At 43.2% G+C, this 13097-nt stretch overlaps 2 protein-coding genes across 2 annotated transcripts in view; one reads left to right on the top strand and one right to left on the bottom strand.

Moving 5' to 3' along the window:
• LOC111822625 (histone H4) overlaps positions 1-2137 on the bottom strand; it is a 6217-nt gene extending 4080 nt beyond the window's left edge. The window contains 1 exon segment of the mRNA XM_023741599.1: positions 2101-2137. Within this exon segment, the coding sequence (XP_023597367.1) occupies positions 2101-2137 (37 nt within the window).
• A 710-nt stretch (positions 2138-2847) lies between these two features.
• LOC101341184 (histone H2A.J) lies at positions 2848-3566 on the top strand. Its single transcript, XM_004387336.3, has one exon. It carries the CDS (start codon positions 2999-3001, stop codon positions 3386-3388), a length of 390 nt encoding a protein of 129 aa, XP_004387393.1. The 5' UTR covers positions 2848-2998; the 3' UTR covers positions 3389-3566.
• Positions 3567-13097: the final 9531 nt, after the last annotated feature.

Consider the following 13097-nt stretch of genomic DNA (forward strand, 5'->3'; position numbering starts at 1 on the left):
TTGCTCCCGAAGGGATGAGACCAGTGGAGTATCTTAGATGGCTGCTCACAGGCTTTTAAGACCCCAGACGCTACTCACCAAGGTAGAATTTAGAATATTGTCTTTATAAACTATGTTAAAAGGAATTCTTAATACCATTCGAGGACTAATGTGAAAATCAAGGTATAGAAGCAAAGAACTCGTTACATCTTATTACATGTCAAAGCAATTACTTTACAGCTTTCCACTCGTGGGTCTTTTTTTAGTCATTGGTGGTGGAGAGGAAATTTTTTAATGAATCTTTTTTTCGCTTTGTGGCCCTGCAGAGAAATTTTATAATTAAGAATTATTTCAATAGGTCAGCCTTACTCCACTCACTCCTGCCTCATCCTTTTCCTCTGGGCAATCTGCAGATTTTTCTGCCTTTTCCCCCCTTGAAGCCTTTATTTGCCTTTCAAGCAGATAGCTCTATGTGATTTAATTTTTTTTTTTATTTCAGTCATATCTGAGATTGTCAACTCTTCTATTTAAAAATGTCAAGTTCTTTTAAAATAATAGATGCCACACTTGTGGTTTTGAACGATGACTTATATTGCAAATCCCAATCAGGAAGCTCTAATCAGTTTCTTAACGAGAATGCCTGGAAAAAAAAAACAATGCGTCACTGCTCTTGGAAGGTTTTACTGAGCTAAAAAGCAGCAGTACTTAGAAGGTAATTCATAATTTATTTCCCAGGTACTTAACATCTTGAAGAGTATTTTAGTAAACTGGGCTCCCTCCTGCTAGTTTTGAAAGATGAGCCTTTCTAGTAGGAAAGCTTTGTGGAAAATTTTTACATTTATAAATGCTTACAGTTTACCTGTGTTTCAATCCTGCCCATCTTCATAAACCATCTTTTTGTTAAAGATGAATTAAAAGAGCCTACAGAACACTTTTTATGGCTGAAAAAAAAAAATCCTGAATAGTCAAACTGGTCAAACTGTACTACACAATTTTAATCCTTGATTAGGACAGAAGAAAAGTATCAGATCTTGAAGAGATCAGGATTCTTGTAACAATAAAATAGGCTGACTTATTTATATTTACTTGTCTTTCTAAGAAGTTAATGTTAGAATATTTCAGGTTAGAAATCCTTCTTGCTTACAAGAATAAAAGGAAAAACCATGCCCAAAATAATAATAATAAACAACTCTCTGTTAAGAATTTTCCAGGATATAGGCAAAAAGTTAACTCACTTCACAGAACTCATTCCAGGAATATCTTGTTAAAAACTGCATCAGAGGTTTGTATGTTAATTTATCCAGTATAACTAAGTTACTGGATGTTTACTAATGTATTTAACCTTCAAAACAAGGCTGTAGGATATGCAAAGGTTAAATAATTTATCCAAGATCAGCTGGTAAGTGGTAGAGTCAGGTTTTGAACCCAGGCAGTCTGGCTCCAGGATGACTGCCTTAACCATAACAACACACTGCTTTTCAGCTCCAAAGACATTTATTGAGTTTCTACTATGGGTTAATCATTGAGTTAGGCACTAAGGACATACACATAAAAATTGAAAATGTTATTTCAAGGAAATCAAATCTTTATTCAGATAGTGAGAAGGTAATTTTCACTTCTACTTTGAATGGATATAATTCAAATAAAATTATTTCAATAAGTGAATGCTTAACATTACATCACAGCAGTGTAACTGTTTAATTGTGAAGAATGTTGAGGGAAAAGAAACATTAGTAGAAAGTAATTTCTAAATAAAAAAATTAGTTTGCTATGAATTTGCCATTTAACTGTGTAAGGACAGTTGCTGCCGGTCTTCCTTTAGTCTCTTCATCACCTCTGAGTGCCGCAAAGGCAGTAAAGGACAGGAAGGGGAACACCAAGCGCCACCGGAAAGTCTTAACTGACAGCATCTACCTTTGGGCTCATCTACAAGGAGACTTGGGTGCTCTCAAAATCGTCCTGGAGAGCGTGATCTGCAGCGCCGCCCTGACCTACACAGGGCAAGCCCAATCCAAGACTTTTAGCCTCAGAGCCTGAGTTGCGGCCTGAGGCCTCTTACTGGAATCCAAAGGCTGTTTTCAGGCCCATACCGCAAAGAAAAGAGATGTTCTAAGTTTTGGCCAAGTGATCTTGTTCCTGGCGTCTGTGCAGAAAGCATTCGCGCCTAGTCTAGCATTCTAGTTTAGGAGGCCTTAGAAGCACAGGTTGGCAGCCTGAGAGCCGCAGAACTTCGTGGGGAGGCCAGTGTCAGCCAGTTTAGTTAAGAAACTTCAAATGGCCAGTTACTGAAGAAACCTCTTTTGGAGCCAGCTTTCCACGCTGTTTGGCTAACAACCGGCCCATTAAGGTTGGCAGGAGCAAGGCTCTTGTTTAAAGGAACTGGCAACGTAACCTGTATTAGGCACACTGAATTCGGTAGAGAGGTTGTGATTTCGCTTGAGGAGAGTGTTGCCTCCAAGAAACGGGCTGTGGAGTTAGATAACTACCTTGCTGGATGCTGAACTGAATGAGGAAATCCAGCTAGGAAGCATAGTAGTGTCCGGCGCAAGGTGTGAACTCAATTGCTTGAGCACTTCCTCCTTACGGATGGAGTAGCTCTTCTTCCGGATTTTTATATTTCCAACCGTGCTTCCTTCGTTCTTTAGGCTTTCTTTTCCTGGGAGGGAGCGTGGATACTGAAACCTCAGTATCCATTAAATTCAGCGGGCTTGCAGATAACCAGCATTGGGGCTCTGGACATTCATATGGGCGGCTATGTAAATGAGGACTAGAAGTTTCCTCTTTCTATTGGTGACAGCTGGAGAAGGCGGTCCCTCTCCTAGCCAGCTAATTGGGAACGGAGCCTGCCTGTCATTGGTCACCGGAGCCGAGTTTGTGGCGGCCCCCGATGGAAGGACGCTGGCTGCCTAGTGGAAGCAAAACAGGAAAGGCAGTTCCGGGGTGGCGCTCTGCGTTCTCGTATCCGGACCGAGAGCGCTGTCTTTTCCTTCCTTCCTGGAGTTTTAGGTGAGAGGCAGGCATGTCCGGTCGCGGAAAGCAGGGCGGCAAAGTGCGGGCAAAGGCCAAGTCCCGTTCCTCCCGCGCGGGCCTGCAGTTCCCGGTGGGCCGAGTGCACAGGCTGCTGCGCAAAGGGAACTACGCGGAGCGGGTAGGCGCTGGGGCGCCGGTGTATCTGGCGGCGGTGTTGGAGTACCTGACGGCGGAGATCCTGGAGCTGGCTGGCAACGCCGCGCGTGACAACAAGAAAACCAGGATAATCCCTCGCCACCTGCAGCTAGCCATCCGCAACGACGAGGAGCTAAACAAGCTGCTGGGGAAAGTGACCATCGCTCAGGGCGGCGTCTTGCCCAACATCCAGGCCGTGCTGTTGCCCAAGAAGACCGAGAGTCAGAAGACGAAGAGCAAGTGACCCCGACGCTTCCACCGGGGAGCAAGGGAGTCCGGCTTCCCCAGGAAAGGCTCTTTTCATGGCCGCCTTCAGTGTCTTTGGATGTGCTGGGTGTTATGAAGAGCTGGCGCGATCTAGTGGGGAGGTGGGAGGCGAGGACCCTGCCCGGGTCGGGGACCAATAAAGTCGGTGAAAATCATGTGGTGGAGAGAGCTGTGTAGTCGCGGGACGGCCGGGAAACCTTTAGAGCAGGTAATGGTGGGTCGGCTTGAGCCACCCACTGGGCTGCTTTGGTTCGCAGGTCACCCTTGAGGCGTTATGGCTTGATAAGGGAGACCAGAAGGGACCTGCTGGCTTGGAGGTGGGCAGGGTAGGTCGCTCCCTGTTCACCTGAAGGTAAAGGAGAGGCAGAAATAGGTGCGCATTCGGGGGGTGGGGTGGGTGCATTATTTTTATGCTCCCTGACCAGAGCTGTGTGTGTGTGTTTGGGTAGTTCAGGATCCATTACTAGGAAGGGAACCAAGGGGCCAATCCGGTCTCGGGCAAGAAGTTGTTTCTTCGGCCATTCTCACTCTCCATACTTCTCAAAAGGTGGAGTGATTTTTTTGCCTTCAAAGGGTGACTCTGATAACATGGTATCAATTTAAGAAAATTTTCTTAGCCTGACAGCTGCCGTGTTTTCAGGTTTTGGATTTCAGATTCTTATGTTTGGTTCACGTTTCTTTAAAATGAAGAAAACAGTCAGTAGTAGTAAGTGTAATGCAGAAGCATGAGTCATGAGGTTGGAAATTCGTTGCCCTGGCATTCATGTTGCGTAACAGTGCAGCGCCTTTAGTCCCGAGTTACAGAGCCTGTGAGCTTTTAAAATGATGTTCTCAAGGTTCCAACTTCACTGTGGTCTTGTCTCCAACAGATCAAACTTCTCCGGAAATGTGATCGGTTTGATTTTGGTTTATAACAAAAAGAATCCCTTGCTTTAAGGGGTTAGTACTCAGCACATAGCCTCCTGGAAATCCTGTGTGTCCTACCACTGCCTGAAGTAATGACCTCTTTCCAACAATGCCTTTACAGGGGTTCCATTGTTACGGACACAACGTTGGTTTCATATGTGAGGAGAAAGGTAAGGCCACGTGATTTAAGTACAGGGAGAAATGCATTTCAGATCAGGAATTCACATTTAAAAGTTAAAACACTAGCAATCCTATTCTGCCACTGGTTGGCAATTCCGTTTCACCTGCTCAACAAGCTTCATCCTTGCCCACAGGCCCATAAAAAAGATCCCAGTTTAGATTTCATGTCTTTGGAATCATCTTTCCTATGAGTCAGAGTTGAAGTCTTCCTGGAAAAAAGAAAAAAAAAATGCTGTGTCTTGAGCCCTCAACACTTAAACCTACCCTACCTCAAGGTTCAGTCAGCCCTTCACCATTTCTATTTTTGCGGATTGTTTTTTTAACCTGAATAATTTATTGGCAGTTGAGAATGCATACCTCCTACAAAATCAATTCATCTTGTGCTCCTTGTTAAACAGGTGATTCTTATCACATAACATTGTTCATTTAAAAGGCCATATTTCTTCAAATGTGAGACCACATGGAAGCAGGCGTAGGACTAATAAATGATGAATACTGAATTCTGATTTTCAGTAGATTTATGAAACCATGCTTTTATTTACATGCATAGGCACCCCTTCCTACGCAGATAAGCCATCCAACATGGCAGGCTGTAACCTCACCAGGATTTGTTTGATCTCTGTTTTTCCTGCAGGACCAGTCTTGCCTTTGTGTCTCTGAGAACTGGTCTGTTCAGTTTTGCCTGCTTGGAATCATAAGGTTTGCCTGGCCCCACCATTAGTGATGACTGGCATACTATATGCAAACTCCTTACAAAGTAATATTGAAAGGATAGGGCATCCCGCCCCTTCTAATTGTGGAAAGGCTACATGACATGGTGCATAAGAGCTCCCGCTCTCTGGAATAAGACCTGGATTCAAATTACCTCTGCTACTTACTAGCTGTGTAATTATGGAAAAATGATTCAACCTTTTTAAACCTGTTTCATCTATATAATGGGTATAATAATAGAGTTTACCTGAGACAGTTTTAGGGAGGATTCAATGAGATACTGTAAATCGGGGCACCGTGTTTCCCATGTAGAAAAGTTCAGTTAATAGTTGTTAGCTTCCACAGGGGCCCTGGTTGCACAGTGGTTAAGCATTTGGCTGCTAACCAAAAGGTCGGCAGTTCGAATCCACCAGCCACTCATCGGAAACTGCAGGGCAGTTGTACTCTGTCCTGTAGGGTAGCTTTGAGTCAGAATCGACTCAACGGCAACGGGTCTGTAGAGTCAGCTTCAACACATGGTGACCTTATACATAACAGAACAAAATGTTGCTCAGTCTTGTGCCATCTTCATGATTGAAATTGGATTTAGAGTGAGTTGCAGTAGTCATGGGAACTACCGAAATAGTAAACATACGGCATTCTAGCAGTCCTGTGACTTTTGTGCTAATAAACCATAAAAATAAGTCCGGTGACTATTTTACTAATTATAGGCAATTCACAATTCAGTTTATAACAGAAAAGAGTAATAAATGGTTATAGCTTGTGAACCTGAATTTGCATGTTTCCCCTGAAGACAAACTGGTTTGGAGTTAATGGCTTCTTAAGTGCACCCACTCAGATTAAAAATGGAACCTGTCTGTTCCACAATTTATTGAATATAATGTGTTACACCTGTGACTAATAACCAGCTGTCAGGAAACTCAAGTCTAATGTGGAACACAGACCCCGAAAGATGATGATAACAGGCTACATGTAAAGAAAGGTGCTCAGGGTGTTATAGGAACAGGTATTAGGGACACCTGTGTCACTCAGGCTGGTGGGGACACTGGTGGGGGGAGTGACACCTGAGATGGGTCTAGGAGTAAGAGCCTGACATGACAGAGTGTTCTGGGTAGACAGGTAGCCGGTGCATAGGGCCTGGGGTGGGGGGATGGGGGGCCAGGTAGGGGAATGACAAAAATAATACCCACAGCTGGATGTGTGTCTAAGTCTAGGGGGAAAGGTCAGGCCTGGAGATCAGGATCTGGGAGTCATGGTTAAAAATAGCCAGAGTGGATAAAATCATCCAGGAAGAAAGTGTAGAATGAAAATAACCACAGCCAAGAGGAGACTACGGGGATCTGCAAGATTTAAACAAGGGTGGAGGGAGAGGATTCCCTAGGGAGATGAGAGGACATAGGCTGGAGGACATCAAGAGCCTCAAGGGGTTTTGCAGAATTTTCGCTCTGACACCTAGTTTCCTTGTGCTCTGCCATTTGACTAGAAAGCTCTTTATTTTAGTTTCCCACACATAGGAAATGCTGACAAGGATTGGAATGAATATGCATTTTTACCCTTTACATTTTTACATTGCACATACAGAAATATGAAGTACATAAAGTATATTGTTGTTGTTATTGTTGGGTCCCATCGAGTCATAGTGACCCTACAGAACAGGGTTAGAACTGCCCCATAGGGTTTCCAAGGAGTGGCTGGTGGATCCGAACTGCTGACCTTTTGGTTAGCAGCCTGAGCTCTTAACCACTTTGCCACCAGGGCTCCATATACAGTATAACCTTTTTTTTTTTTTTTTTTTTTTAAAGTCAAGTAGAATATTGATAAAGAACTTTAAAAAATATATATTGTTATCACTATTTAGTTGAATACTTTTTTTTACATGTAAGTTTTAATTTTAAACAAGTTATAGGAACAGTAGTTACTCATAAAACAAACACAGGAAATTTAAAATCTTTAAATCATGAACAATTTGATTTGATCCTGACAAACTATTTTTTTTGTAAATCAGTTAATGTTTAGTTTCCCAAGAGACGGAAACAGAGAGTAAGAGGAACAATAATTAAATACAAACATGCATATATAAATACATACATAAATAAATAAAAGGAAGCAAGCTTCAGGCAGATACGTAATTATTGTAAACCTTATTTTCTATTTTAGTGTAGAGAAACAGAGTTAACATTACATACACAAAAAAGAATGACAGGCTTAGATAGTAACTTGGGACCTTGGTAATTTTATCAAGCCATACAATTGAAAAGCTAGCACTTAGTAATCCTCAAATTTTGGTAACAAAGGAGGAAGGAGTCCCATGTTAAAGAAAACGTTCTCTTTTAGGCAGACAAGACAGTCTGCATATGAGGTTTTCTTGCTTCCTATTTTAAAGCACTTCTTAAATGAACTATCTTGTTCATGTCAACAGCCTCCCAAGTGCCACTGTGATTCCAAATTGTCCCTGGTAAAATTGTGCCTATCAGAGAGGTAAGCGTACAAGTTAGTGTTTGTCATGGATTGAATTTGGTACCGGAAGTAGGGTGCTGCTCTAACATATACCTAGAATGTGGAGGCAGTTTTGAAACTATGAATGGCTAGAGGACTCAGAAGGAAATGAGGAGAGCTGCTACCGTAGAGATGGCGCAGATGGTGAGAAGCAGCAGCAGAGAACCTGCAGCAACAGAGAACCTGCAGCAGCAGAGGACGGGCAGCAGCAGAGAACTTGCAGCAGCAGAGGATGGACAGCAGCAGAGAACCGGCAGCAGCAGAGGATGGGCAGCAGCAGAGAACTGGCAGCAGCAGAACCAGGAGACCAGCGCCACACAGTGCTGGAGCTGACCCACAGAGCAAGAGAGCTGAGTGCCTGTGTGCACAAGGCTTCCTGGCAAAGTGGAGTGCCTCCAGGCACTTATTGGTGGAGCTACAGTGCTTTGGAACATTTGCCCCAGCAGGGTAGAAGTGGGCGTGAGGCCCGAGGGCTGAGAGGCCACAGGAAGCAGAAGCTGAAGAGACGAGGAGCGCGAGAAGCTGAACTGCCTCAGTCTCAAATGGTATGGCCATGACCTCTGGGGTTTCAAAGGGTGGAGCCATGGCCTCTGGTGTTTCTAAGGGTGGAGTTGTCACTCTGATGGACTAGGAGAATGGTGCGCCTAAAGCCGAGGGAGCAGAGTTGCTGTCCCAGTGGACCTGGAAAACAGAGCTGAGGCCCAGAGCCAAGGGGCCTCCACTCAGAATCTGGAGAGTGTGGCCAATACCTAGAGTCTGGAGGGCAGGGCTATTGTGTGAATGGTCTCAGAGAACAGAGGATTATTTTCAAGCCTTGAGGGCTAATATGATGTGTTCTGCGGACTTGCTTGGTGCCTGTTATCCCTTCTTCTCCTCTAGTTTCTCCCATATGTAATGGAAATGTCTAGCTTGTACCTGTTTTGCCATTGTGCCTTTGGAAGCAGATAGCTTGTATTCTAGATTTCACAGGTGAAGAGGAATTTTTGATTTTTGGACTTGGAGTTGATTTAAGACTTTTGCTATGATGTGATGGGGTGAATATGTTCTACATGTGTCAAGGACATGAATTTTTAGGGGTGAAAGGGTGGAGTGGCATGGATTGAAATGTGTTGCCCCAAAATATCTGTTAACTTGACTGGGTTATGATTCCCAGTATTGTATGATTGTGTACCATTTTGTAGTCTAATGTGATTTCCTTATGTGTTCTAAACTCCATCACTATGGTGTACTAAGATGGATTAGTGGCAATTATATATGAGGTCTACAAGATTAGTGTCTTAAGCCAATCCCTTCTGAGATATAAAAGAGAGAAGCCAGCAGAGAGACATGAGAACCTCATGCCACCAAGAAAGCAGTGCCGGGAGCAGAGTGCATCCTTTGGACATGAGGTTCCTGCGCAGAGAAGCTCCCAGACCAGACCAAGGGAAGACTGATGACACGGACCTTCCTCCAGAGCTGACAGGGAAAGCCTTTCCCTGGAGCTGATGTCCTGAATTTGGACTCGTAGCCTACTAGACTGTGAGAGGATAAATTTCTCTTTGTTAAAGCCATCCACCTGTGGTATTTCTGTTATAGCAGCTCTAGATGACTACGAAAGTGTTATAATGAGAAAATATGAAGGAAGTAGTGTTTGGCCTGGAAGAGTCTCAGTTTTAGATTGTGAAGATTGGGAGAAATTCAATGGCCTATAAAGATGGTGTTTGCGTAACTTCTAATCTAGTGAATTTGTCATCACTGATCATAGGGCTGGAGTAAACCTTCTGGTTCCAGGCAGATGTAAACAGACTAGTTTTCAGGGACACAAAGACAAGACTGAAGAAGAACATTTGGAAGTAGTGACCCAAAGCAAAGTTTGGCCTAGGTTGCTGGCCCAAGGAGACCTGAACTCCTCAACCCTCAGGGGGCAGCTTTTATCTGACCTATGTCCATCCTCTCTCCCTACAGACTTCTCCTCTTATAGACAACACTCTAGCATTAGACAAGTTGACAGGCCATAGGAGCAGGGGATAGAGGCTAAAAGCAATTTTTAAAAGAACAGCATAAATCCAATCAGGTAATCAAAAAAATCCCAAGAGGTCTTATTTCTAGGGAAGCAAAATAAGCTCAACACTAAAGCACTTCAACATACAGGAACTCAATTCAGTATAAACTTACCTCTCTGCCATGAGTACGTGGCAAAGGGAACAGGTAGAGTCAAAAGGAGTCTCAGATGTGGATACTGTTACTGAGTTGAGGGTCCTAGTCCAAGGCAATATGCACTTTAGCTGAGTCTCAATGAACCTGTATTTCTGCCTATTCCCTTCCACCAAAGATCACCAGGAACACACCCATAATTAAACAAGTTGGGTTTACTGCTTTTTGTAGCATGGGGAAGTGTGGGGTGTCTCAGTAAGACAGTGTTAGAGAGGACTTAGAGGATTTGGGTATGCATGAGTTGATTTTGGGACTTCACTGTGGATTGCATGCTGTCAGGAAGTAGGATGAGTTTATGACTGAACATCTTAATAAATCTTAGCTCTAAGGCATAAGGAATGAAGTGAGGCTAAAGCTGTAATTGGCAAATATGCTTAATGCATATTAGCAAGGAGAGGAGGCTGTTGGGCCGTTTTTGTGGTTTGGAGGTTTGGATGATATTCATGTTTTTGTTGGTGTTCAGGCATGATTACAGAGTGGTGTTTTTTTAATTTTGACTTTTCACATTCTGAGTGGCCTGTTCTGGTATGGTGTCTGTGAATTTTTTTTTTTTTTTTTTTTAATGTTCAACAGAACAGCACAGCATACTTTTGATTGTCAGGTGGACTCTTAGCAACACCAAGGCCTAGCTGGTAGTACTAGGCCACCTGCTAGCTGCCATGGGCTGCTTTTCCCTTTCTCGATAGCTAAAGAAATACTGTGGCACTCAGAAGAAGGATGGGTCAGCAAGAGAAGCAGACAAAGATAGTGCAAGGCCAAGTGTTGGCAGTGTCCAAACTCCATGCAAAAGAAGGAGTGACAGTGTTTAAATATTTCAATCCTACATTTATTCACTTTAAACATCCGAATCCTCTAACACCATCCCCTTGTTTTCATGTTCATCAGGGAAATTTCTGTTTTGAGTTTATCTTCTTGTGTATGTCTTCATATAGAGTAAGAATGTTCTGATTTCTTTAGAATGGTATTCCATGTTTCTAATAATAAATTATGTTTTAAATTATAATTAAGTTATTTGAACTCATGTCAGAAAAACATCTCAGCCCAATAAAAATCTAGGCATTTACTCATAAGCTTGCAGAGTCTTGGTTTTTTTATGCATAAAAGCAGGATAATATCTATTTCCTAGTATAAAGCACTTAGTACATAGTAAAAGCTCAGTAGATTACTACTATTGTTATGATGATTATCTTTGATTTCCTGCCTCATTTTTTCCCTTTTGTGTTCTCCTGTCTTCTCATTCAATGCTTATGATACAGCAACAACCTGCCTCCTGAGCTTCCTGCTTCACCTACCTACTGAGCATTTCCAAGAGATTATCTCACATGATCTCAGTCTCAGCCTATTCTGTAGCCCTTCCTCCTGTGTCTTCCCCTCTCCTGCCTCCAGTTACTGAGTCTGACTGCCTAGGTTTGAAGTTCTGCTCCCCTACTTACTAGTTATGTAATCACACACGAGCTATTTAATCATTCTATGCCTCACTGACACATCCTCCCATTTTGTTGTAAAGATTAATTAATACATAGAGAGCCATGAGAAGTTACCTGGCACACAGTAAACGTTCTATAAATGTTAGCCGCTGTTATTCCCCTCTTCCTCTTCATCAGTCCTCTTAACCAGCTTTACACCTTGATTTCCTAAATCATGACACCACCATGCAACCAAGGCCCTAAGCTAGATACCCTAAATTCTTACCTCTTTCTATTTCATCCTCTGTATCCAGTTCATTATCCAGTCTTGGGTTTTCTACCTCTGGAATAGAGCTTCCCCTCCTCTCCTCCATCCTCCTGTATTAAGGGGGGTGCTCTTCATCTCTTTCCTACGGGGGTCTCCTGATATGTCTCCTCACCTCTAGTCTTTCGCCCGTTAGCCAGTCTATCCTTCATATCACAGCTAGAGGTCTCATTCTGAAATGTAAATGTTATTCCAACAAACACTTAACATGCTATTTAAGTGTTCTGAGGGTTTTATTCATATTAACTCAATCTGTTATGTGTATTTGGTGGTGTCTCCCGTTTTCATATATTTATTTATCCAATAAGTGCTGTATCAGCCAGGATCCTGCCAGGAAACAGATGGCATGTTCAAATGGGATAATTGAGGAAAGTTTAATAAAGGGACTCTTTACAATGATGTGAGTAGGTAATATGCTGGGAAACCACAAGGAAGGGCTGGTACAATACCCCAGGAGCCTAGCCAGTGACAGCCGGGCTCCATTCATTGTAATGGAGTGAGGGGAAGGAGTGGTCACCAGATCTGGAAGGAGAAGGTTGTTTGGAGGGGGTCCACGTGACAGGAGCAGTCAAGGAAAGCTAACCCAAGGCAGCCATGCAGGGAGGAGCCAGGGGAATAAACCACAACCTCATTTGCTTCCCTTCCTCCAATATCCTGTTTCTCATTGCCAGCCCAAGTGGAAGCCAAAAGACAAGAAAGCCTATGATGCAGTCTGTACAACTCAGACTCCTGGGGGCATAGAGCAGTGTGGAAGACCGTAGAGAGGTTCTGGAGGGGCCCACTTCTTAATTATCCAAATAAAATATGAGTAGGCACCCACTGCCATGGGGGAAGAATGTAATCGGACCTTTCATGGCATGACAAAGATTCAAACAAACCAGTTGCCATTGAGTTGATTTTGACTCCTGGCACCCCGTGTGTGTGTGTTGGAGTAGAACTGTGCTCCATAGGGTTTTCAATGGCTGATTGTTTTGGAAGTAGACAGTCAGACCTTCCTTCCAAGGCGCCTCTGAGTAGACTTGAACTTCCAACCTTTTGCTGAGCAGCTAAGTATGCTAACCATTTGCTCTACCTAGGGACTCCAAAGCCCTTGAGATATAGAGAGTTCTAGCACGAGTAAACAGGAAGGATGGAATCTCACATTTCTTTGCTTCAGCTCATTGGCTAGAACTAGCCCTGTGCCTAACCTACATGCCTACCTTCAAGGAAGGCTGGGAAATGTAGATGAATAGAAGGAATATATTGGTGAGTACCACTGTCTCTGTCAGAGCTTCTGAGTATTTTTTGCTTACGTCCTAGTTCTTAGCTTTGTTCTATTTAACAAACTTCTAACATGGAGCCTGTCAGCTAAGTGGGGTTCCCCTGAGATTTTTTTTTTTTCTTTTTCTTTTTTATTGTACTTCAGGTGAAGGCTTACAGAACAAATAGTTTCTCATGAAACAGTAGTACACATATTGTTTTATGACATT

This window comes from Trichechus manatus, unplaced genomic scaffold, assembly GCF_000243295.1.
Source record: "Trichechus manatus latirostris isolate Lorelei unplaced genomic scaffold, TriManLat1.0 scaffold00184, whole genome shotgun sequence".
Taxonomy (NCBI): Eukaryota; Metazoa; Chordata; class Mammalia; order Sirenia; family Trichechidae; genus Trichechus; species Trichechus manatus.